Source organism: Oncorhynchus mykiss, chromosome 9, assembly GCF_057628025.1.
Source record: "Oncorhynchus mykiss isolate SJ-2025 chromosome 9, ASM5762802v1, whole genome shotgun sequence".
Lineage (NCBI taxonomy): Eukaryota > Metazoa > Chordata > Actinopteri > Salmoniformes > Salmonidae > Oncorhynchus > Oncorhynchus mykiss.
The window spans coordinates 76,470,893-76,496,548 of record NC_143030.1 but is presented as its reverse complement, the minus strand read 5'-3'; the positions used below and the strand labels follow the sequence as shown (position 1 = coordinate 76,496,548).

Genomic DNA, 25,656 nt, shown 5'->3' with positions numbered 1-25,656 from the left:
TGACCCCCCATACTCTAGGTTTATCTGAACTGACCCCCCCATACTCTAGGTTTAGCTGAACTGACCCCCCCCCATACCCTAGGTTTATCTGAACTGACTCCCCCATACTCTAGGTTTATCTGAACTGACCCCCCCCCCATACTCTAGGTTAAGCTGAACTGACCCCCCATACTCTAGGTTTATCTGAACTGACCCCCCCCATACTCTAGGTTTATCTGAACTGACCCCCCCGTACTCTAGGTTTATCTGAACTGACCCCCCCATACTCTAGGTTAAGCTGAACTGACCCCCCCCCCCCCATACTCTAGGTTAAGCTGAACTGACCCCCCATACTCTAGGTTTAGCTGAACTGACCCCCCCCCCCCATACTCTAGGTTTAGCTGAACTGACCCCCCCCCATACTCTAGGTTAAGCTGAACTGACCCCCCATACTCTAGGTTTATCTGAACTGCCCCCCCCCCCATACTCTAGGTTAAGCTGAACTGACCCCCCATACTCTAGGTGTATCTGAACTGACCCCCCCCCCATACTCTAGGTTAAGCTGAACTGACCCCCCATACTCTAGGTTTATCTGAACTGACCCCCCCATACTCTAGGTTAAGCTGAACTGACCCCCCATACTCTAGGTTTAGCTGAACTGACCCCCCCCCCATACTCTAGGTTTATTTGAACTGATCCCCCCCATACTCTAGGTTTAGCTGAACTGACCCCCCCCATACTCTAGGTTTATCTGAACTGACCCACCCCCCCATACTCTAGGTTTAGCTGAACTGACCCCCATACTCTAGGTTTATCTGAACTGACCCCCCATACTCTAGGTTTAGCTGAACTGACCCCCCCCCCATACCCTAGGTTTATCTGAACTGACCCCCCATACTCTAGGTTTATCTGAACTGACCCCCCCCCCATACTCTAGGTTTAGCTGAACTGACCCCCATACTCTAGGTTTATCTGAACTGACCCCCCATACTCTAGGTTTATCTGAACTGACCCCCCATACTCTAGGTTTAGCTGAACTGACCCCACTGTGGCACAGACTAGTATCCAGATATATTTTGCTTTCTAGATTAGATGACAGACTGTTCTTTAACATTGTTCCTGAAGCATATTTACTTTTGCTACATAGGCGTTTTATATGTGTAACCACTTCACACTTCTTATCTGAAGTTGTGTTATCACGTAGTGCTCAAAATGGCACCCTGTGCCCTACATAGTGCACTACTTCTGACCATAGGCATATGGGCCCTGTTCAAAAGTAGTGCACTATATAGGGGATAGCATGCCATTTTTGGACATGACCCATAGCTTTGACATTGTGTGCTGAAGGAGGGCATTGACATGGTCGATTGGCTGTGGGATTGGGTCCTGGTGTCCAGGATGACTGTATATAAGGCCTGGGTTCTCCTCCTTCTAACTTCACTCCCTCTGTCCAAGAAGAACCAGAAGCAACCATGATGAACTGGGCTGTCCTCCTGTGTGCCTTAGTGGCCCTGTCCGAGTGTAATGTCAAGTAAGTTCTGTTCTTCTCAGTTTGCATATTCTGTGTATTATTGTCAGCACCTGACACCAGGTCCTGGTACGTGTAAGTGTGGTGAACAAAGTGGATTTGTGATTGTGTGTTTTCAGGATCTCTCTGATCAAGGGGAAGACTGCCAGAGAGACCCTGATGGAGAAGGGTATATGGGAGGAGACCAGGCTGAAGTTCCCCTACAAACCTATGGCCAAGTTCTACCAGAATGGTGATGAGGCTATGACCAACGATGCTGATGTAAGGCACAGACAGACAGCAGTGTGGTGAAATACTGCATTAGCCTGCTGACCGGTCCCACAATTGTTTTTGCTCTATAGCTAATGGCCATGGGAGTTGTCTATAGAGCGCGAACAGACCTGGGACCAGGCTAGTCTATAGGCTAAATGATTATCGTTACAAAAATGTCCTTACATGTTGGATATTGTGACTGCATAGTTTGAACCCATTGGCTCTAGAGTTTGTGTTCTTGTTTAAATTAAATGTACACTGGCATAATCAGATTAACTATGAGTTTAAAGATGAGCATATAGCCAGCCATGCTTCTTGACATGTAACTAGCTATGTTGTTAGACAAATGTCTGTTTCTTCGTAGGACTCTGAAATGTTCACTTGTGTGACCCTGTCACCGTCTCCTTGCAGTTGTCCTACTACGGCGTGATTTCTATTGGAACACCTCCCCAGTCCTTCAACGTCATCTTTGACACTGGCTCCTCCAACCTGTGGGTTCCCTCGGTCTACTGCTCCAGCCAGGCCTGCCGTGAGTATACCGTAGGCGTCTGTAGAATACTGTAGAATACCGTTGGCATAGCTATAATAGCTACATTTCAAAATTGTTTCTGAGTAGTCTCTTGTGACAAGAGTTGTAAAATACAGTTTCATATTGAGTACTTAGCCAGAGAATGGGAGACTTGGTTGTGGGGTTGAGGTTAGGGGCTGAGGGTTAACATCATAAGAGGGTTGGCTCAACACAGTTAAACAATAGAATAGGATCAATGCATTTTCTATTTTTTTTATTTTTAATATCGTCCCCTTAAGAGCGTGGATGGTAGCGAATAGATCACTACCAATGAATAAATGAACGTTCAGTTTTGCAATGGCACAGTATGTACTTGGTCTGTAATGAACATGTTCATGTTTTTAAATGGTCTGTAATGAACATGCTCATGTTTTTAAATAGAAAATCATGCCAAATTCAATCCTGCACAGTCCAGCACCTTCACGTGGGCCAACAAGCCCGTTTCCATTCAGTACGGAACTGGCAGCATGACTGGGCGGCTGGCATACGACACTGTTTCGGTATGGAAATGTAGACATTACTGTGACACGTGTTTAATTAACACTTTCAATTACAACGTACCGTACATTACATACAATGCAAACCCCTCAAATAATCTTCCATTCAGCACCCGCCCTCCCAAAGTGGTCCTGTTTTATATCATTACATGCTAAAAAAGTATATTAGGTACCGACTCCAGTATAGTCAGCAAAGAAATATAATGACTATTTTGGGTACAATCAATATGGATGCCGGTCAACACGCCACCAAACAATTGACTTGAATGGGGAAATCCTATTCTAGTAATTCTATTTCTATGGTGCCCAGTGACTGACGCTTGCTGTTGTGTTTCCAGGTGGGCGGTATCTCTGTGACTCAGCAGATCTTTGGAGCCAGTCAGACCGAGGCTCCCTTCATGGCCAACATGGTTGCCGACGGTATCCTGGGCCTGGCTTTCCCCAACCTGGCGGCCTCTGGGGCCACACCAGTCTTTGACAACATGATGAGTCAGGGCCTCGTTTCCCAGAACCTCTTCTCTGTCTACCTGAGCGGGTAACATAGTAACTGTAGAAATACAACTGGATGGGAGGTGGCCTTTTCTCTTAGCTGTGATATTAATGAAGCAAGAACGTATCCAGTGAATTAATATTTAATACAATTATACAACTGCTTTAAAATGGTCTTTGAAGAAGAGGAGACATCCATTTCGACATGTGTTGATGATTAAACAACCTTAATGACCTTTTTTCCTCCTCCAATAGAAACTCAGCACAGGGTAGTGTGGTGTCTTTCGGAGACATTGAGTCTAACTACTACACCGGACAGATCACCTGGATCCCCCTGTCCTCCGAGACCTACTGGCAGATCAACATGGACAGGTAGGTACACATCTATCATACATTTACATAAGTATTCATTGACTAAATGTTGCTGTGCACTTCAAGTTTATTTGCTCGCAACAAAAACCTAAAAACGGCAAGAAATATACATACAACCAAATACAGGAAGAACAGGTAAACTCAGCTAGTATTTGTCCTTCCAGCGTGACCATCAACGGCAACACAGTGGCTTGCAATGGTGGGTGTCAGGCTATCATAGATACTGGCACCTCCCAGATCGTTGGGCCAACCACTGACATCAACAACATGAACAGCTGGGTCGGAGCCACTACTGACCAGTATGGAGATGTGAGTTACACGCACACACACACACACACACTTGTCCAACTAGAAGGCTTTTCACACTACTGAGCGGAACCAAGCCAAACCAAGCTGCACTAAGCTGCCTTGTTAGTTGTTGGAACGACCATGCTAAAACTACTTGGGTTGGGACCGGCGTGGTCGTGTGTAAATCTGTTCTTGATGTTTTTCCCCTCAATCACCGCCTCCCCTTTGATTAACCACAGAATAAGTTATAACATGTTATTACTCCTCTCCTAGGCCACCGTGAACTGCAACAACATCCCCAACATGCCTGAGGTGACCTTCACCCTCAACGGAAACGCCTTCACCATCCCTGCCGCTGCCTACACCTCCCAGGTAGTCTCCTGAATGTTACATACAACCTAAATGTCCCATCTGATCTTTAACCCGGATGTGTTTCAGAGCTCCTTCATCAGAACACATGTACATCTGAGGCTCAACCTTTCTTTAGATCCTAGAAGCAAAGGTCGTCACATGCCTGACTTTCCTCCTCTCTCTCTCTATCTGTAGAACTCCAACGGCTGCATGACTGGTTTTGGTAACGGTGGAACTCAGCAGCTCTGGATCCTTGGAGATGTCTTCATCAGGCAGTACTATGCCATCTTTGACAGACAGAACAACAATGTCGGTCTGGCCCAGATCGCGTAAGATATCTACTGTGAAATAAGTCTGGATTGAATCTAAGTCTTCCAGTTATGAATAGTAATATGTTATATATGTGATTGTAGCACTAGAATTGGCATAGTTGGAGAAATGTTGTAGATTGTGAAATGTGCACAGTTGCCAAATAATAAAAAAACACTATATTCCCAATGCTAAAATGTGTGTTTGGTTGTCTGTAGCTCTTTCTCCCTGAAGTGAAACTGTCCTCTTGTGGAACCTCTTAATGTAAGAAAAGTAATAGAATACTATAGAATATAGATCTGGACATGGTGAAGGCAGGTAGGCCCAGAAACCATAGATAACCATCTCTTATAGGACTCGGGTATGCTCCGCCTGTAAGGGTTTTCTCCAGAGGAAACTGATAAAGACATGGTGATTGGATGCCAGATAACCTGATGTCCAGATAGATACCGTATCGATCTCAGCATGTCAATAGAACCAGCTTGTTGAAAGACAGTCTGATATCAAACTCAAAAATAAATTCTGGTGCAGTGGATTCATACTTTATTTGTATGGTTTATAAGTCAAAATAGATATGAATCTTTAAAGCTATAATCTTTAAAGCTAGAATCTTTAAAGCTAGAATCTGTTTCTGAAACAAAGTGGTCACCCCACCTCTGTTTGGGTAAAAAGCTGAGGGATGGGCCTGGAGAAATGTAACCACTCTCAAATGAATAGACAGAGCTGTGGATACAACGACTGACCGTCCCATGATATCAACACGACATCAACACGATGGAAAATCAAGCGTTAACTGGCGATAGCCGACACCCCTACAGCTGATGTTTTGGCGGTGTCGGAGGTGGAACTGTGTTCGAGCGGTCAAATCGGTAAGCAGCTGCTCTTGTGTCTGCGTGACAATTGATCGCACCCGTCCCACTCCTGTTAGAAGTTCAAAGCAAGAATATGTAGGCTATTTAAGCAATAAGGCCCGTCGAGGTGTGGTATATGGCCAATATACCACGGCTAAGGGTTGTTCTATGCACGACACAACGCGGAGTGCCTGGACACAGCCCTTAGCCGTGGTATATTGGCCATATATCACAAACCCCCAAGGTGCCTTATTGCTATTATAAACTGGTTACCAACTTAATTAGAGGAGTAAAAATAAATGTTTTGTCATACCCGTGGTATACGGTCTGATATACCACGCCTGTCAGCCAATCAGCATTCAGGGCTCGAACCACCCAGTTTATAAACAGAAATAATGACGCTCAAATCAAAAAATAAGCCTAATTCGAGGTGTAGATTACATCTCACATTGCAGTGTTCAAACAGTGTTCAAACAGTGTTCAAACAGCGTTCAAACAGTGTTCAAACAGCGTTCAAACAGCGTTCAAACAGCGTTCAAACGTGTAAACAAAGCTGCGTGGGTTTTCTATTATGGTGACACCGTGCAGCCAATGGCAGTGTCCACCTTTAGGTATAATGCCCGGAGCCGCTTGTGGATTTGATAAACCTGTAAGCAGTTCCACCTCCAATACCGCAAACCCCCCCCCCCCCACTTTAATCATCGACTAAAGTGGATCTGATTGAATAGAGCCCTAAACCAGGTTGAGGTTATACAATGCAGGTTTTCTAACATTGGAGTTCTGGGATCATCAGGAAGATAATCCGGTTCAGCGTTGGTTGCTAGCCAGTGTGGAGTACACCACTGTTCCAGCAGGCTCTCTGTGTGAGTCGGTGCTTCTGGGGCTGCGGAGTGTCTGTAGGTTAGCATACAGCTCAGTGGTATGGTTCTCATGAGGCTTGAAGTCCACTGTGGTGTAGACAATACTGTTCTCCTCCTGAAGGACATCCTGCATATTACATATTTAAATTCAGTTTTTCCTGTTTTTTCATAGTTTCATCAGCCGTTGTGCAATAACACAGAAACTAACATTGAAAGTGAGAACACATGTGATCAGTACCATTTCCTGATAGTCGCTGGTTGAAAATACATTCTACACAGGACAGGACTTTCTAAAATCATCAGGTTTGCATGAGCAGAAGTGTCCCCACTTAGAACACTCCCAGAAAGTCCTATTGCTTGAGACATTTATTTTTGCCCATTCTAATGAAACATCTATTACAGTAAGGTACCTAATTCTTACGCACATATGTTTTGATGAGATAAAAACAGCAGCATTGGGACTTTAAGGTATACGTTATGAGTAGTAATACATATTTATAAGTAGTTAATAAACTGTTCAGTACGGGGCACACTACAGAAGACGTCAACAGGGAAAATACATAATGGCAACGTCAAGTTCAAACACAATAATTATTCTTTGGTTGTTGTTTCTGGGACAAAAGACGTTTGACACTGAGTCACAGAGACAAAGTCCACCTTTAGCACTTACTGAGAGGATGTGTGCAGCTGAGTCACTGGAAGTTGCTCCACATTTCTCTGCGAAGAACGAGGTTATTACATCAATTTAAAAACAAAGAACAGACAGTGCTACAATTTTTTTTATTTAAAAAAAAATCATTGCTACTGGCTACAAAGGTCATAGCCTACGCATTTTAAAAATGATTTCAACATGAACAGCAATTTATCTATGAAACACTGAAGGTTTGTCCTCTTACTTTTCGTGATGATTTTGTGATGAACCACAACAAGGACTACTGAGCTGATCACAATCACCATAGCGATGCAAAGACCTGCAGCTAGTGGTAAACCAAAGCTCCAGGGAACACTACCAGGTGAATTAGACAAACATGACAACATATTAACACAGGCATTAAAACGCTCCCAGAAATATGATCAACTATAACACGATCAACTACGAGGAATAATTAACCAGTGTTAGGGAGAGATTGCACCTGGGGCTGTCACTGTGGTCCTTGGTGAAAACAGGCCCAGAGGTGTCTGATGAGGAAGAGAAGATGAAGGGGCTGATGGTTGACCTGACCGGAGGTCGAGGGGATACTGGACCGCTACGTCGACCACTATCTAAACAGAGACTGAGTTTAATAAGCACTCATTTCAATACAGTTATGTTGTTATTTTAAAAAAGGTGACTTCCTCATCCTGTACAGATTTGTCTTCAACACTGTTGAAGTGTTGTAGACTGTTCTCTAGACTGTTCCTAGAATACAACAGAATAACTTTCTAACCCCAGATGAAACTTCATATAAGATATGGTATGATTTATTTATGATCATTCTTACCAATCTGGAGGTTATAGTCTTTGTAGATATGATTCCATCCAATGGTGACAATAGCACACCTGTAGTTGCCAGTGTCCACTGGCTTTAAATTCCATATCACGACGTCCATTCCACCGTTGTATTCGGTTGTGGATACTCTTCCCTCGTAGAAGTCGTTGACATATCCCCTGGTATTCACAATAACAGAAACTCCCCAAGGATATAGTTTAGAACAGAACTTCTCATAACCGTTGTAGAAAGGAGGAAAGACAAATCTCAGCAACGCTTGTCCATTCACCACCATCCTCTGTTGTGCTTCCATCTCAGGGACATCTATCAAACAAACACACTAAGAAATGAAACAAACAGATTCCTCCCCCCTCACATGAAAAAATACTAGTTAACTATATAATATTATACAGTACTTACTATAGAAACATTAAAATTTAAATAAACTTAACTATCACATTTACATAAGTATTCAGACCCTTTTCTCAGTACTTTGTTGAAGCACCTTTGGCAGAGATTACAGCATTGAATCTTCTTGAGTATGACACTACAAGCTTGGCACACCTGTATTTGGGGAGTTTCTCCCATTCTTCTCTGCAGATCCTCTCAAGCTCTGTCAGGTTGGATGGGGAGTGTCGCTGCACAGCTATATTTTCATGTTCGATCAGGTTCAAGTCCGGGCTCTGGCTGGGCCACTCGAGGACATTCAGAGACTTGTCCTGAAGCCACTCCTGTGTTGTCTTGGCTGGGTATTTAGGGTTGTTGTCCTGCTGGAAGGTGAACCTTCACCCCAGTCTGAAGTCCTGAGCGCTCTGGAGCAGGTTTTCATCAAGGATCTCTCTGTACATTTCTCTGTTCATCTTTCCCTCTATCCTGACTAGTCTTCCAGTCCCTGCCACTGAAAAACATCACCACAGCATGATGCTGCCACCACCATGGTTCAACGTAGTGATGGTATTGTTCTGGTTTCCACTAGAAGTGACGTTTTGCATTCAGGCCAAAGAATTCAATCTTGGTTTCATCAGATCAGAGAATCTTGGTTCTCATGGTCTGATAATCCTTTTGGTGCATTTTGGCAAACTCCAAGCGAGCTGTCATGTTCATTTTACTGAAGAGTGGCTTCCATCTGGCTACTCTACCATAAAGGCCACCCTTCCCCAGATCTGTGCCTCAACACAATCCTGTCTCGGAGCTCCACGGACAATTCCTTCAACCTCATGGCTTGGTTTTTGCAGACATGCACTGTCAACTGTGTGACCATATATAGACAGGTGTTTGCCTTTCCAAATCATGTCCAAATCAATTGAATTTACCACAGGTGGACTCCAATAAAGTTGTAGAAACATCTCAAGGAGGATGAAGTTGCATAGCAAAGGATCTTAATACTTATGTAAATAAGATATTTTTGAATAAATTTGCTAAAATAAAAAAATATAAACTGTTTTTTTATTCTGTGTAGATTGATGAGGAAAAAACATGTAATACATTTTTAGAATAAGGCTGTAACGTAACAAAATGTGGAAAAAGTCAAGGGATCTGAATACTTTCTGAATGCACCCTGCCCTTTCCCCATATCTTATTGTGTGCCACCCATAAGTGAGAGACCTACATGCCAAGTATAGAACATATTGTGTTGTCTACAGCTTATTGAAAAGAGAGAAGAATCCATTCAGACCCCAGTCCTACCTACAGGTTATGGAAAATGTGCTCTTTTAAGCCTCGTTTCCATGGGCAGTTTGAAGTGTTTTTTTTTTGCATATCTGATTAAAATCTGTTATTTTTCCTGCATTGTGAACAGCCAAAAAGCCATTTCAAGCCACCTTCCTACAGTGCCTTCAGAAATGAGTCATAACCCTTGCCTTATTCCACATTGTTGTTTAACACCATGAATTCCAAACAGATTATATATATTTTTCCCTCACCCATCTACACGCAATATCTCATAATAAAAGTGAAAAGCTGTTTTAGATTTTTTTTGCACATAAAAAAAAGTTACAAAAAAAAAAAAAAGTATTCAGACCTGAGTCAATACATGTTAGAATCACCTTTGGCAGCGATTACAGCTGTGAGTCTTTCTGGTTAAGTCTTTAAGAGCTTTGCACACCTAGAATGTACAATATTTTCCCATTATTCTGTTCAAAATTCTTCAAGCACTGTCAAATTGGTTGTTGATCATTGCTAGGCAACCATTTCAAAGTCTTGTCACAGATATTCAAGCAGATTTAAATCACAACTGTTTTAGGTTATTATCCTGCTGAAAGGTGAATTGTTCCAATGTCTGTTGGAAAGCAGACTGAACCAGGTTTTCCTCTAGGATGTTGCCAGTCCTTGGCTCTACTACGTTTATTTTTTATCCTAAAAAACTCCCTAGTCCTTGCTGATGACAAGCATACCCATAACATGACGCAGCCACCACCATGGATTTGCCCCAAACATAAAGCTTTGTATTCAGAACAAAGTTAATTTCTTTGCCACATTTGCAGTTTTACTTCAATGCCTTGTTGCAAACAGGATGCATGTTTTGGAATATTTGTATTCTGTACAGGCTTCCTTTGTTTTCACTCTGTCATTTAGGTTAATATTGTGGTGTAACTAGAATGTTGTTGATCCATCCTCAGTTTTCTCCTATCAAAGCCATTAAACTCTATAAACTGTTTTAAAGTCACCATTGGCCTCATGGTGAAATCCCTGAGCTGTTTCCTTCCTCTCCGGGAACTCAGTTAGGATGGACGCCTGTATCTTTGTAGTGACTGGGTGTATTGATACACCACCTGAAGTATAATAAATAACTTCACCATGCTCAAAGGGATATTCAATGTCTTTTTTTATTTATACCCATCTACCAATAGGTGCCCTTCTTTGCGAGGCATTGGAAAACCTCCCAGGACTTTGTGATTGAATCTGTGTTTGAAATTTAATGAACTGCTCGACTGAGGTACCTTAGAGCTAATTGTATGTGTGGGCTACAGACATGAGGTAGCCATTAAAAAAATCCTGTTAAACACTATTATTGCACAGAGTGAGTCCATGCCATTACAAAGGCGTTGGATACTTATTCACTCAAGACATTTCAGCTTTTCATTTTAAATTCATCTGTAAACATTTCTAAAAAAAAACACAATTTCACTGACATTATGGGGTAATATGTAGGCCAGTGACACACAATCTCAATTGAGTCCATTTTAAAAACAAAAATGTGGAAAAGGTCAAGGGGTGTGAATTATTTTTGAATGCGCTGTACCTAGCTAGCTAGTTAACTGCTGTGGATAACCAAAATTAACTTGTTTTGAAAGTTGGATCATCTTTGTCCTTTGAGGCTTTAAAAGTGTTTTTACACTATGATTTTCAACATTCAAAGCAACTGGGAAACTTCCTGTCGTTACTATGACAACTAGCGTAGCCGTGTCAGCAAACGACTGCTGTCTGAACACACATCTAATTTGGTCATTTGTAACTTGCTCAGTTGTCCAAAATAGATTTTGAAAACAAACCTGATTAGAGCATTAAGGTCTGAAGTGTGAACAAGGATTTAGTATTTCTCCAGTAGGATTCCTGAAGGAGAAAGCCTCAATGCCAAAGATAATAATATATATTTTTTAAAACACTACAGTAAATACTACAGTATAGTACAGTCTGCAAAAACACTACAGTATACTAGATAATTTTTTCATGTGGGACTCTCGCAAATTTTATATATATACATATATATTTTTTAATCTTAAATGAGACAAAACTGGATAAAATCTCACCTAACAGAAGAATCAAGAGAAAGAGAATCTTCATCTTCAGTCAAGTACTCACTGAGGCTGTGCAGCTGTTCGCACACATCCTAGTCACCAACCAAAAAAAGGCAACTGGAGTTGACAGGTCTTTTACTGTATTGTTCCGAGACCAGCCTTGTGATTCACACTTCCTTCATTTGGGTGGGGGGGGGGGGGGGGGCGTCTCTAACTTGCAATTTACAAGTTTCAGAACACTTATTATTGGCTTAGAGTAGAAGGATGATTGGTTGTACTGTTGTCATGGTACCAGCTCAGGTATCACAGTTTCAAGTAGTATCACAACACCTCTAGAATGTTTTTGTCATAGAAAAACAAAATTATCTGGTCAAAATTAAAGCATCAGAAAACAAAATCACAATAAGGGAAGTGAAAGATCTGACAGAATGTAGTAATGTGGCAGCTAGCCTAGCGATTAGAGCACTGAGCCAGAAACCGAAAGGTCACTGGTTTGAATCTTTGCGTTAACTAGGTGAAAAAAATCTGTCGATGTGCCCTCGAGCAAGGCACTTAACCCTAATTGCTCCTCTAAATCGCTCTGGATAAGAGCGTCTGCAAAATGATTCATATGTAAATGTTGTGATTTATTTGGCATCAGCTTTTAGCTTATTCAGCAATTTTCATTTAAGCAAATCATGGAACAAAATGCTTCATATGCAAAAAGATATGTACAAATGACCAAATGATTAATCACTCCTTTTAAACCACAAATCACAATCAACCCTGTAGTCTGACAGTCCTCCGATCCTCCAGAGGCAGTCTTCACACAGTCCATTTCAATTTCTTCTTTTGTGACATTGTCTTGCAAGTCAAAGCAGGTGTTGAGGAAACCGCAGATCTTAAATAATTACAGAGTGTGCCTACGTACCAAAATACAAACTATTCCCTATTTAGTGCACCAGTTTTGAAGGGCCCTGGTCAAAAGTAGTGCACTATGTAGGAAATAGGGTGGCATTTCAGACACAGTCTAGATCATCCAACCATGTGTAACTTTGTTCTTTAATGTACATCAGCCCCTATTGATTAACTTAGAAGCGACGGGTACAATATTTAGAATTTACAAAAGCTTCTGTTTATAGATCTACTTAACAGTGAGAGTTCATCTATTCATCACTCCCACTATGAGTGATAGATCTACCAGCCACTAGAATCCTCTCTGGGGCTGCTTCGAGCATCCCAGGTATCTGAAGCACGGCAGAGCTCCTAGAGAGTAGAGCAGTGGGTTCTGGGTATCTGAAGCACGGCAGAGCTCCTAGTGAGTAGAACAGTGGGTTCTGGGTATCTGAAGCACGGCAGAGCTCCTAGAGAGTAGAGCAGTGGGTTATGGGTATCTGAAGCACGGCAGAGCTCCTAGAGAGTAGAGCAGTGGGTTATGGGTATCTGAAGCACGGCAGAGATCCTAGAGAGTAGAGCAGTGGATTATGGGTATCTGAAGCACGGCAGAGATCCTAGAGAGTAGAGCAGTGGGTTATGGGTATCTGAAGCATGACAAAGCTCCTAGAGAGTAGAGCAGTGGGTTATGGGTATCTGAAGCACGGCAGAGATCCTAGAGAGTAGAGCAGTGGGTTATGGGTATCTGAAGCACGGCAGAGATCCTAGAGAGTAGAGCAGTGTGTTCTGGGTATCTGAAGCATGGCAGAGCTCCTAGAGAGTAGAGCAGTGGGTTCTGGGTATCTGAAGCACGGCAGAGCTTCTAGAGAGTAGAGCAGTGTGTTCTAGGGGATGGACCTAGGCAAGACCCTGCCAAGATTTGCCAATCTTGATCGCATAATGAGTAGCTGTTTTGGATGATTTTATACAATGATTTTTAGATTCTCTGCAGTCTCGCTCGGGCCGATCATGTCGAACCATGCTGGAGGTCACTGGTCATCGTGGTTCCCCCGTACTAGTCCTTCACTACATACGGACATCAGGCAGCCAATAGTAGACATCATACTAGGAGACAAGTCCGCAATCACAGAGAGCCATCCCTCCCGACTTCCATCCGAGGGTCTCTACTCATCGGTGAAGGTGATGACATCATACTGGATTCCCTGCTGTTGTAGCTGCTCCAGCTGTTCTTGTGTGGCCTCTGTATAGACCGTCTGGGTCTGTTGCAAGGCTGCATCTGCTACAGCTGGAACAGAGAGGGAGGGAGAGCAGGTAGTGTTAATAAACTAATGAACAACCACTTCAATGTTCTCAACCTCCAGTTCTTGAGCCCTTTTGTTCCAGCCCGTGCCCTCTAAAACCACTGATTCAAATAATCAACAAATCCTGGTGTTACGTATAGAGACCATGAGGATTTGTATTTAACTAGGTAAGTCAGTTAAGAACAAATTCTAATTTTATAGTGACGGCCTTCCCCGGTCAAACCTTCCCTTAACCCGGACGAAGCTGGGCCAATTGTGCGCCGCCCTATGGGACTCCCGATCACGGCCGGTTGTGATACAGCAGGGGATCGAACCAGGGTCTGTAGTGACACTTTTAGCACTGAGGTGCAGTGCCTTAGACCGCTGCGCCACTCAGAAGTCCTTGGGATAACATGAACCAGGTGTTGCTACAGGGTTGGAAGGACCGGGTGTTGCTACAGGGTTGGAAGGACTGAACCAGGTGTTGCTACAGGGTTAGAAGGACTGAACCAGGTGTTGCTACAGGGTTGGAAGGACTGAACCAGGTGTTGCTACAGGGTTAGAAGGACTGAACCAGGTGTTGCTACAGGGTTAGAAGGACTGAACCAGGTGTTGCTACAGGGTTAGAAGGACTGAAACAGGTGTTGCTACAGGGTTAGAAGGACTGAAACAGGTGTTGCTACAGGGTTGGAAGGACTGAACCAGGTGTTGCTACAGGGTTGGAAGGACTGAACCAGGTGTTGCTACAGGGTTGGAAGGACTGAACCAGGTGTTGCTACAGGGTTGGAAGGACTGAACCAGGTGTTGCTACAGGGTTGGATGGACGGAACCAGGTGTTGCTACAGGGTTGGAAGGACTGAACTAGGTGTTGCTACAGGGTTGGAAGGACGGAACCAGGTGTTGCTACAGGGTTGGAAGGACTGAACCAGGTGTTGCTACAGGGTTGGAAGGACTGAACCAGGTGTTGCTACAGGGTTGGATGGACTGAACTAGGTGTTGCTACAGGGTTGGAAGGAAAGCCTGCACATCCCGTAGCTGGCAGGAGTTGAGAACCCTGGTCAGATGTATGCAGCAGACCGTGTGATTGCAGCAGACCGTGTGTATGAGGCAGACCGCGTGTATTAAGCAGAAAGCGTGTATGAAGCAGACCGCGTGTATGAAGCAGACACTGTGTATGAAGCAGACACTGTGTATGAAGCAGACACTGAGTATGAAGCAGACACTGTGTATGAAGCAGACACTGTGTATGAAGCAGACACTGTGTATGAAGCAGACAGCGGGTATGAAGCAGACAGCGTGTATGAAGCAGACCGCGTGTATGAAGCAGACACTATGTATGAAGCAGACCGCGTGTATGAAGCAGACCGCGTGTATGAAGCAGACCGCGTGTATGAAGCAGACCGCGTGTATGAAGCAGACCGCGTGTATGAAGCAGACCGCGTGTATGAAGCAGACACTGTGTATGAAGCAGACACTGTGTATGAAGCAGACAGCGGGTATGAAGCAGACAGCGGGTATGAAGCAGACAGCGTGTATGAAGCAGACACTGTGTATGAAGCAGACCGCGTGTATGAAGCAGACCGCGTGTATGAAGCAGACCACGTGTATGAAGCAGACCGCGTGTATGAAGCAGACCGCGTGTATGAAGCAGACAGCGTGTATGAAGCAGACAGCTTGTATGAAGCAGACAGCGTGTATGAAGCAGACAGCGTGTATGAAGCAGACAGCGTGTATGAAGCAGACAGCGTGTATGAAGCAGACAGCGTGTATGAAGCAGACAGCGTGTATGAAGCAGACAGCGTGTATGAAGCAGACAGCGTGTATGAAGCAGACAGCGTGTATGAAGCAGACAGTGTGTATGAAGCAGACAGCATGTATTAAGCAGACAGCATGTATGAAGCAGACAGCATGTATGAAGCAGACCGTGTGTATGAAGCAGACCGTGTGTTAACATACCAGTAATGGCAGAATGTTCAGCAACCTCCAGGTCCTCAGGACTGACCATCTGTTGTTCTGAACTGATGGGAAGATACTGGATCTGCCCGTCATGACTCAGGGCAATCTGCAAGACAGTTTGACAAACAGTTAACAATCTAACATACGGTTATCAAACAATAGAGTAAGCAATGCACATTCAGTGCATTCAGAAAGTATTCAGACCCCTTGAGTTTTCCACATTATGTTACATTACAGACTTATTGTAAAGTTCAATCTTGCTTTCATCAGAGGAGAGAATACTGTTTCTCATGGTCTGAGAATCCTTTTGTAAACTCCAAGGGGGCTGTCATGTGCCTTTTACTGAAGAGTGGCTTCCGTCTGGCCACTCTACCATAAAGGCCTGATTGGTGGAGTGCTGCAGAGATGGTTGTCCTTCTGGAAGGTTCTCCCATCTCCACAGAGGAACTCTAGAGTTCTGTCAGAGTGACCATCAGGTTCTTGGTCACCCTGACCAAGGTCCTTCTCCCCTGATTGCTCAGTTTGGCTGGGCGGCCAAATGTAGGAAGAGTCTTAGTGGTTCCAAACTCCATTTAAGAATGATGGAGGCCACTGTGTTCTTGGGACCTTGCTGCAGAAATGTTTTGGTACCCTTCCCCAGATCTGTGCCTCGACACAATCCTTTCTTTCTCGGAGATCTACGGACAATTCCTTCGACCTCATGGCTTGGTTTTTGCTCTAACATTCACTGTCAACTATGGGACCTTATATAGACAGGTGTGTGCCTTTCCAAATCATGTCCAATCAATTGAATTTACCACAGGTGGACAATCAAGTTGTAGAAACATCTCAAGGATGATCAATGGAAACAGGATGCACCTGAGCTCAATTTCGTGTCTCATAGCAAAGGGTCTGAATAGTTATGTAAATAAGATATGTTTTTTTTTTTTATACATTTGCAAAAAAATCTAAAAACCTGTTTTCACTTTGTCATTATGGGCTATTATGTGTAGATTGATATTTTATTTATTTAATCCATTTTAGAATAAGGCTGTAACGTCACAAAATTTGAAAAAAGTCAAGTGGTCTGAATACTTTCCGAAGGCACTGTATAGCACCTTTCCATTACATAATTATACTAAAATAAATATTTATTCTGGATTGAGTCATTTTGTTTTTGGGGGTCCTCTCTCCCTCACCTGTTGCTCCTGCAGGAAGGCCCCATCATGCTCATACTGGATGATCTGGCCATCTGACAACTGGATGTGGTTCCCGTCTGATAGCACCACGTACTCCTGAGGTAGGAAGTGTTGGACTCCATCCTGAGAGATGATATACTGGACCTGGGAGGGCGAAGGAGGAGAATTAGACCTGGGAGCGAGAAGGAGGAGAACTCGATCTGGGAGGGCGAAGGAGGAGAACTAGACCTGTGAGGGCGAAGGAGGAGAACTAGACCTGTGAGGGCGAAGGAGGAGAACTAGACCTGTGAGGGCGAAGGAGGAGAACTAGACCTGGGAGGGCGAAGGAGGAGAACTAGACCTGGGAGGGCGAAGGAGGAGAACTAGACCTGGGAGGGCGAAGGAGGAGAACTAGACCTGGGAGGGCGAAGGAGGAGAACTAGACCTGGGAGAGCGAAGGAGGAGAACTCGACCTGGGAGGGCGAAGGAGGAGAACTAGACCTGGGAGGGCGAAGGAGGAGAACTAGACCTGGGAGAGCGAAGGAGGAGAACTAGACCTGGGAGGGGGAAGGAGGAGAACTAGACCTGGGAGGGCGAAGGAGGGGATTTAGACCTGGGAGGGCAAAGGAGGAGAACTAGACCTGGGAGGGCAAAGGAGGAGAACTAGACCTGGACGGGCGAAGGAGGAGAACTAGACCTGTGAGCGCGAAGGAGGAGAACTAGACCTGGGAGGGCGAAGGAGGAGAACTAGACCTGGGAGGGCGAAGGAGGAGAACTAGACCTGGGAGGGCGAAGGAGGAGAACTAGACCTGGGAGGGCGAAGGAGGAGAACTAGACCTGGGAGAGCAAAGGAGGAGAACTAGACCTGGGAGGGCGAAGGAGGAGAACTAGACCTGGGAGAGTGAAGGAGGAGAACTAGACCTGGGAGGGCGAAGGAGGAGAACTAGACCTGGGAGGGCGAAGGAGGAGAACTAGACCTGGGAGGGCGAAGGAGGAGAACTAGACCTGGGAGAGCGAAGGAGGAGAACTAGACCTGGGAGGGCGAAGGAGGAGAACTAGACCTGGGAGGGCGAAGGAGGAGAACTAGACCTGGGAGGGCGAAGGAGGAGAACTAGACCTGGGAGGGCGAAGGAGGAGAACTAGACCTGGGAGGGCGAAGGAGGAGAACTAGACCTGGGAGGGCGAAGGAGGAGAACTAGACCTGGGAGGGCGAAGGAGGAGAACTAGACCTGGGAGGGCGAAGGAGGAGAACTAGACCTGGGAGGGCGAAGGAGGAGAACTAGACCTGGGAGGGCGAAGGAGGAGAACTAGACCTGGGAGGGCGAAGGAGGAGAACTAGACCTGGGAGAGCGAAGGAGGAGAACTAGACGTGGGAGGGCGAAGGAGGAGAACTAGACCTGGGAGGGCGAAGGAGGAGAACTAGACCTGGGAGAGCGAAGGAGGAGAACTAGACCTGGGAGGGCGAAGGAGGAGAACTAGACCTGGGAGGGCGAAGGAGGAGAACTAGACCTGGGAGAGCGAAGGAGGAGAACTAGACCTGGGAGGGCGAAGGAGGAGAACTAGACCTGGGAGGGCGAAGGAGGAGAACTAGACCTGGGAGAGCGAAGGAGGAGAACTAGACCTGGGAGGGCGAAGGAGGAGAACTAGACCTGGGAGGGCGAAGGAGGAGAACTAGACCTGGGAGGGCGAAGGAGGAGTACTAGACCTGGGAGGGCGAAGGAGGAGAACTAGACCTGGGAGGGCGAAGGAGGAGAACTAGACCTGGGAGGGCGAAAGAGGAGAACAAGACCTGGGAGGGCGAAAGAGGAGAACTAGACCTGGGAGGGCGAAAGAGGAGAACTAGACCTGGGAGGGCGAAAGAGGAGAACTAGACCTGGGAGGGCGAAGGACGAGAACTAGACCTGGGAGGGCGAAGGAGGAGAACTAGACCTGGGAGGGCGAAGGAGGAGAACTAGACCTGGGTGGGCGAAGGAGGAGAACTAGACCTGGGCGGGCGAAGGAGGAGAACTAGACCTGGGAGGGCGAAGGAGGAGAACTAGACCTGGGCGGGCGAAGGAGGAGAACTAGACCTGGACGGGCGAAGGAGGAGAACTAGACCTGGGCGGGCGAAGGAGGAGAACTAGACCTGGGAGGGCGAAGGACGAGAACTAGACCTGGGAGGGCGAAGGAGGAGAACTAGACCTGGGAGGGCGAAGGAGGAGAACTAGACCTGGGAGGGCGAAGGAGGAGAACTAGACCTGGGAGGGCGAAGGAGGAGAACTAGACCTGGGAGGGCGAAAGAGGAGAACAAGACCTGGGAGGGCGAAAGAGGAGAACTAGACCTGGGAGGGCGAAAGAGGAGAACTAGACCTGGGAGGGCGAAAGAGGAGAACTAGACCTGGGAGGGCGAAGGACGAGAACTAGACCTGGGAGGGCGAAGGAGGAGAACTAGACCTGGGAGGGCGAAGGAGGAGAACTAGACCTGGGTGGGCGAAGGAGGAGAACTAGACCTGGGCGGGCGAAGGAGGAGAACTAGACCTGGGAGGGCGAAGGAGGAGAACTAGACCTGGGCGGGCGAAGGAGGAGAACTAGACCTGGACGGGCGAAGGAGGAGAACTAGACCTGGGCGGGCGAAGGAGGAGAACTAGACCTGGGAGGGCGAAGGACGAGAACTAGACCTGGGAGGGCGAAGGAGGAGAACTAGACCTGGGAGGGCGAAGGAGGAGAACTAGACCTGGGAGGGCGAAGGAGGAGAACTAGACCTGGGAGGGCGAAGGAGGAGAACTAGACCTGGGAGGGCGAAGGAGGAGAACTAGACCTGGGAGGGCGAAGGAGGAGAACTAGACCTGGGAGGGCAAAGGAGGAGAACTAGACCTGGGAGGGCAAAGGAGGAGAACTAGACCTGGGAGGGCGAAGGAGGAGAACTAGACCTGGGAGGGCGAAGGAGGAGAACTAGACCTGGGAGGGCAAAGGAGGAGAACTAGACCTGGGAGGGCAAAGGAGGAGAATTAGATTGTCACTGTCTGTCCCGTCTCTGTATCATACTGTTACAGTGTCTTCGGAAATTATTCAGACCCCTCGACTTTTTCCACATTTTGTTACGTTTCAGCCTGATTCTAAAACAGATGAAATAAATAATTACTCCTCGTCAATCTACAAACGATGCCCCATAATGACGTCACAATACCCCATAATGACATCACAATACCCCATAATAAATAAACAGGATGCACCTGAGCTCAATTTCAAGTCTCATAGCAAAGGGTCTGAATAGTTATGTAAGTAAGGTATTTCTGTTTTCGCTTTGCCATTATGACGTATTGTGTCTAGTAGATTGATGAGGAATTAAAATGTTTTGGTCCATTTTAGAATAAGGCTGTAAAGTAACAAAATGTGGAAGAAGTCAAGAGGTCTGAATCCTTCCCGAATACACTGTAAGTAGTCATATCTAGCTCCATTTGTAAAGGAATCTACTGTATGTATCTAGCAGAGGAGGCTGGTGGGTAGAAGTATAGGAGGACGGGCTCATTGTAGTGGCTAGAATGGAACGGGTGGAAAGATATCGAACACATGGAAACCATGTGACCGTCCTCCTATATCTCTATCCACCTCTGTTCACCTCTGGTATCTAGATATAGCTCTATCTACAGCAGGGGTATCAAACATCCAGTACGACAGGGGGTCCAATCCGGCCCGCGGTTGGTTTGAGTAAAAAATTATAATAAACTCAATATTACTTTAAAATACTCTAAAACTGTTCATAAAATATGATGGATCTACACATTCATACAGTTTATTGACTGTGTTCAGCTCACAAATAAATCACAGAAATGAAAGATAGATAGTCATGGAACATTGAAAATTCTAAAGTACTGGATAGAGGACTTTTTATCAAATTTTAGTGGCGAGAAAATATAACCGATTTTCAGTGCGGTCTCCTGGACCTCGTTGAAGACCTCCTGGACCTTGTTGACCCCCCCCCTCCCCAGTTTGACACCCCTGATCTACAGTGTACATCACGGCCCCAGTTTGACACCCCTGATCTACAGTGTACATCACGGCCCCAGTTTGACACCCCTGATCTACTGTGTACATCACGGCCCCAGTTTGACACCCCTGATCTACAGTGTACATCAGTCACCTGGTTGTCTCCTGTCATGTACTGTAACGTCTGTCCGTCCACTGTGGTGATCTGCTGAATGTACGTGGCCTCCTCTTGGTCTTCCAGGCCTTGTTCCTGGGACACTATGATGTGGTCCTGACCCAATGTTTGTTCCTGGGACATGATGATGTGGTCCTGACCCAAGGTTTGTTCCTGGGACATTATGATGTGGTCCTGACCCAAGGCTTGTTCCTGGGACACTATGATGTGGTCCTGACCCAAGGCCTGTTGTAGCTGCTCTGGGCTGATAGTCTGTCCTGCCTGCAGAGCTGCTGGAGACACACAGGGACAAAGACCAGGTCAGACAATAGGCTAATGTCTACCATAGAATAACATTAAAATGTGAGCATTTCAAAACCACCTTTGGGGGAGCTATGTGTACTGCCCTAGGGTGTGTGTACAGTATATCAACCAGACTGTCAGATGGTATGGATGGAGATTGACATATTCAACCAGTGAAACGATCTGTGTGTGTGTGTGCTAGTGTGTAGGCTCTTAAGTATGGTTCCCTTACACTGTAGCGTGACGAGAGCCTCCTCGTCATTGTTAACTATGATGGTCTGCTGGGAGCCTGCTCCAGAGCGGCTCTTCTTTGTCGGAGGGTCCTGGCTGTGGAGTCGCTCCATATGGAACTTGAGGTGGCCGTTGCGATTAAACCTGAAAGAATAACATGGATATTTCACTAAATCATGAGTCACCATTCTCTACCCTTCTGCTCCAAGTGTGCACTTTTTCACATCCCCTCATGAATAAAAAAAAATAAAAAATGTTTTAAAAAAAGGAAAGGACTGGTGTAAGAAATATGGCGGAACCTTTCTCTAGCCCAGTGGTTCCCATACGATTTGGAACTGTGACACAGTCATTTATTTAGTGGTAATGCCCTCCATCTCATCTGATCTATACTGCAAATCATCACTTCTTCAGTACAAACTTTACATTTTTTAAAATTTTAAAATAGATTAAGTAGTGTTGATTTGAACTATTGTTATAGCTCCTTACTCATGATGATTAATTTGTGTGTACCCCTTTAAGAGCGTCCGGCGAATATGCAATATAATAACTTGATATGCATGGGTCTTTACTTTTCAACGATTTGGGCTTGAGACGAGCGGCTTTCTGCTTCGTAAAATGGTCCCACCGTGATGAATACATTTATTTGATTAGCTGGCACAGCTAAACCTAAAATCAGACTTGCCTGTGCTAATGGTTCTTACAGGCGAAGTAAAAATTATACAAAATTAGTTGACTCGTGATGCGCGCCCCTCAAATGATACAAAATGGAACAGCCTCTCACACGTGTGCCTGGCTATTCTGGGCGGGATTTTTCCTTCCAGTGTCACTGGTTCTCCTTAATAAAAAGTTAACCATTCATAAGTGAGTGTTCAGATTAGGGAAAGTGTCAGAGCACACCTCATAGTTCCTCAAGGCACACCTCATAGTTCCTCAGGACACACCTCATAGTTCCTCAAGGCACACCTCATAGTTCCTCAAGGCACACCTCATAGTTCCTCAAGGCACACCTCATAGTTCCTCAAGGCACACCTCATAGTTTCTCAGGACACACCAGTGTCATCACTGCTTTAGCTTATGTTTACACCAATCAATGCCTTTGTGTAGGGAATTGCTTCAGTGCACTGTATGTATAAATCTTAATAGAACAAGAGAAATCTGCAATCTGACTGTCTTTGGGTACATACCTCTGTCCACAGATCTGGCAGGTGAAGGGCTTCTCGTTGGTATGCGTCATCATGTGTCTCCTCAGATCCTTCTTGTTCTTGGAGGCAAAGCTGCAGCTGGGACACTTGTGAGGTCTCAGGTAGGCATGCATGACCATGTGGGTCTGGGGAAAGGAATGGGACAACCATGTGTTGAAATGCTTTGGAAGTAGTTGTAGATCAGGACAAGATCAACGCTGCCTTTACAGGCTGTAAACGATACATTCAACCTCTATTTATGTGGTGACTGTCAAAAGTCTTCCCTCGTGCCCCATGTCCTAGCCTCCCCCCATCTCCTAGCCGCCCCCCGTGCCCAGTCTCCTAGGCGCCCCCCGTGCCCAGTCGCCTAGCCGCCCCCCGTGCCCAGTCTCCTAGCCGCCCCCCGTGCCCAGTCTCCTAGCCGCCCCCCGTGCCCCATCTCCTAGCCGCCCTCCGAGCCCCATCTCCTAGCCGCCCTCCGTGCCCCATCTCCTAGCCACCCCCCGTGCCCCATCTCCTAGCCGCCCTCCGTGCCCCATCTCCTAGCCACCCCCCGTGCCCCATCTCCTAGCCGCCCTCCGTGCCCCATCTCCTAGCCGCCCCCCGTGCCCCATCTCCTAGCCGCCCCCGTCTCCTAGCCGCCCTCCGTGCCCCATCTCCTAGCCGCCCCCCGTGCCCCATCTCCTAGCCGCCCTCTGTGCCCCATCTCCTAGCCGCCCCCCGTGCCCCATCTCCTAGCCGCCCTCCATTCCCCATCTCCTAGCCGCCCTCCGTGCCCCATCTCCTAGCCGCCCCCCATCTCCTAGCCGCCCTCCGTGCCCCATCTCCTAGCCGCCCTCCGTGCCCCATCTCCTAGCCGCCCTCCGTGCCCCATCTCCTAGCCGCCCTGCGTGCCCCATCTCCTAGCCGCCCTCCGTGCCCCATCTCCTAGCCGCCCTCCGTGCCCCATCTCCTAGCCGCCCCCCGTGCCCCATCTCCTAGCCGCCCCCCGTGCCCCATCTCCTAGCCGCCCTCCGTGCCCCATCTCCTAGCCGCCCTCCGTGCCCCATCTCCTAGCCACCCCCCGTGCCCCATCTCCTAGCCACCCCCCGTGCCCCATCTCCTAGCCGCCCTCCGTGCCCCATCTCCTACCCTTGTTTTGAAAAGGCATTGGAGGAGAACGTTTCAGCCCCTCAGACCTTCTCCTCAAGAAAAACCCTTTTGAGATTTACCATGTAATTCACCATGTAATTCACCATGTATTTCACCAAGTAATTCACCATGTAATTAAAATGTCTCAAAGCTGATCAAAGATAGTTTACACCCCCCCACCCACCTTGACAACTGGCCAGGAGGAGGCAGTGAAGTCACAGTCGGGACACTTAAAGGTGGAGGGGTCGATATGGGCCCTCTTGTGGTTCTCCATGTCACTGCGGCCGTGGAACGATTCCATGCAGATACGACAGGAGAACCTCTTAGGGTTGAGCTGGTTCTGCTGGGGAGAACCCACCATGGAGGGAGAACCCGGGGCCTCACTGCTCAGCTGGAGAGAGAGTGAGAGAAAGAAAGAGAGCGTGAGGATGAGACTTATCAGAACGCAGACTTCTGGGGTGGACTTGGTTCTGATATCCTCCCTCTGTCTAGATGCCCCAGGGTGAGACGGCTTTCTGCAGCCTAATACGAGGCATAAACTACATGACTTCTAAAATCTTAACCACTTGGACCTGCTCACATTTCCTTGATCCCAGATCTTTCCTTCCGCCCATCCCAAACCCCAGGACGTGGGTGCTCACTTTACACCATGACTCCCTAGTTGATTCTGCCCTGCGTTTCTCAGGTGTCGGGAGAGGGAAAAAAAAAAAAAATCCACGGAAATTCCCGAGCTGCTGCATTATTATTATAAAAAATAAATAAAATCAATTTTCTAAAAAAAGAGGCGGAAATTATGGACCAGCCAATGGTTGGGCAGACGTGGATAATATTAATATTGAAAAGCCAGCAGTGTTCTCTCCACAGCTCCACCAGTCTGTCTCCCATCACTTCAGTCCACACGGTGCCTTGCTGCTGCTAGTTGTTGTTGATGATGATGATGATGACTTCCTCTTCACCGTCGTCGTTTTGGTCTCACATGCTGAGTGCTCATTGGCTATTGGCTGTAGCCCTTTGCCCAATTGCGCGTCGTAACGCTGTTCAGACTACAAAATCGCACCACCAACATTTCTGACATGTCCGAAAATGTACTACAAATCGGGACCTCCGACAGAAGTCTGGAGAACGGAACAGCCGTCATCGACGCGTATCTGACCCGTTCATACTACAAGAGACCCGACGTACTGATCCTAGCCCAAGTTCACAGGATTTCACCCCAATCATGAAAATTAGTCTGGAACGGCAAAATCATCTAGTACAACCGTACTAAAATTTTCCACTGATGACCTCTCAGCCATCTTCTGTTCAACCGAACAGAACCAAAAAGCCACAATCCTGACCACATGGTTTGGTATAAAGCTGAGGGACGGGACTGGATAAATGTAACCACTCATAGACAGAGCTATGGATGCGGTGGTTCGCTTCAGGCTTACCTCGACCTGCTGCAGCACCCCATCCCCTAGCCCGGAGGTCAGGTAGTACTTTTCTCCATTCTCTCTGACTATTTCTGTTCCCTCCTCCTCTTCTTCCATGGGCTGAGGACTCCCCTCGCCACTGCTGAAAACACAACACACACACACACACATAGGAATGCAGTGAAAACGAGGGAGTGCTTCCTGAACTTCCTGAACTTGTCCAATGAGAGCAGAGGATTTTTTTCTCTCTCACATTGCTCTACTAAACACGACCCTGGTGAGACCATGGTGTTGTACCTGTACCCAGGTCCGGTGCTGTGAATCTCCTCTGTAGCTTGTTCCACCTGTTCCAACACACTGAAGCCTTCTGCCCCCTCATAGGCCTGGATGGCCACCTGGGTGATCTCTCCATTCTCATTGGTCCCTGCCTCATAACCCTCCTGCACATCCTGGACCTAATGG

The 25,656-nt window shown here is 46.6% G+C and overlaps 3 protein-coding genes across 8 annotated transcripts in view; 1 reads left to right on the top strand and 2 right to left on the bottom strand.

The window, feature by feature from the left end:
- Window positions 1–1,418: 1,418 nt before the first annotated feature.
- Window positions 1,419–4,822, top strand: LOC100301637 (pepsinogen). The gene is given in 9 exon segments (NM_001160475.1): window positions 1,419–1,510; window positions 1,627–1,768; window positions 2,171–2,288; window positions 2,709–2,827; window positions 3,163–3,359; window positions 3,569–3,685; window positions 3,850–3,994; window positions 4,247–4,345; window positions 4,520–4,822. Coding segments are annotated over 9 exon segments (1,134 nt in total). The 5' UTR covers window positions 1,419–1,451; the 3' UTR covers window positions 4,658–4,822.
- LOC110532798 (uncharacterized) lies at window positions 4,518–11,696 on the bottom strand. Its single transcript, XM_036988916.2, has 6 exons — window positions 11,563–11,696; window positions 7,826–8,137; window positions 7,478–7,607; window positions 7,241–7,350; window positions 7,015–7,061; window positions 4,518–6,471 (listed from the first exon to the last, which is right to left on the bottom strand). The coding sequence occupies exons 1-6, from the start codon at window positions 11,594–11,596 to the stop codon at window positions 6,292–6,294; spliced, it is 813 nt and encodes a 270-aa protein (XP_036844811.2). The 5' UTR covers window positions 11,597–11,696; the 3' UTR covers window positions 4,518–6,291.
- Window positions 11,697–12,155: 459 nt separating this feature from the next.
- Window positions 12,156–25,656, bottom strand: part of znf335 (zinc finger protein 335) — a 39,388-nt gene continuing 25,887 nt past the window's right edge. For 3 of the 6 annotated variants that reach the window (XM_090185412.1, XM_036988914.2, XM_036988915.2), the window contains exons 22-30: window positions 25,492–25,649; window positions 25,213–25,336; window positions 23,967–24,173; window positions 22,655–22,797; window positions 21,472–21,614; window positions 20,937–21,229; window positions 16,838–16,981; window positions 15,660–15,765; window positions 12,156–13,708 (exon numbers count right to left, since the gene is read on the bottom strand). In XM_090185412.1, the coding sequence (XP_090041538.1) occupies window positions 13,587–13,708; window positions 15,660–15,765; window positions 16,838–16,981; window positions 20,937–21,229; window positions 21,472–21,614; window positions 22,655–22,797; window positions 23,967–24,173; window positions 25,213–25,336; window positions 25,492–25,649 (1,440 nt within the window). In that variant the 3' untranslated portion in view covers window positions 12,156–13,586. The remainder of the gene's footprint in view (window positions 13,709–15,659; window positions 15,766–16,837; window positions 16,982–20,936; window positions 21,230–21,471; window positions 21,615–22,654; window positions 22,798–23,966; window positions 24,174–25,212; window positions 25,337–25,491; window positions 25,650–25,656) is intronic. The other 3 variants (XM_090185413.1, XM_090185415.1, XM_090185416.1) reach the window with 1 other exon arrangement.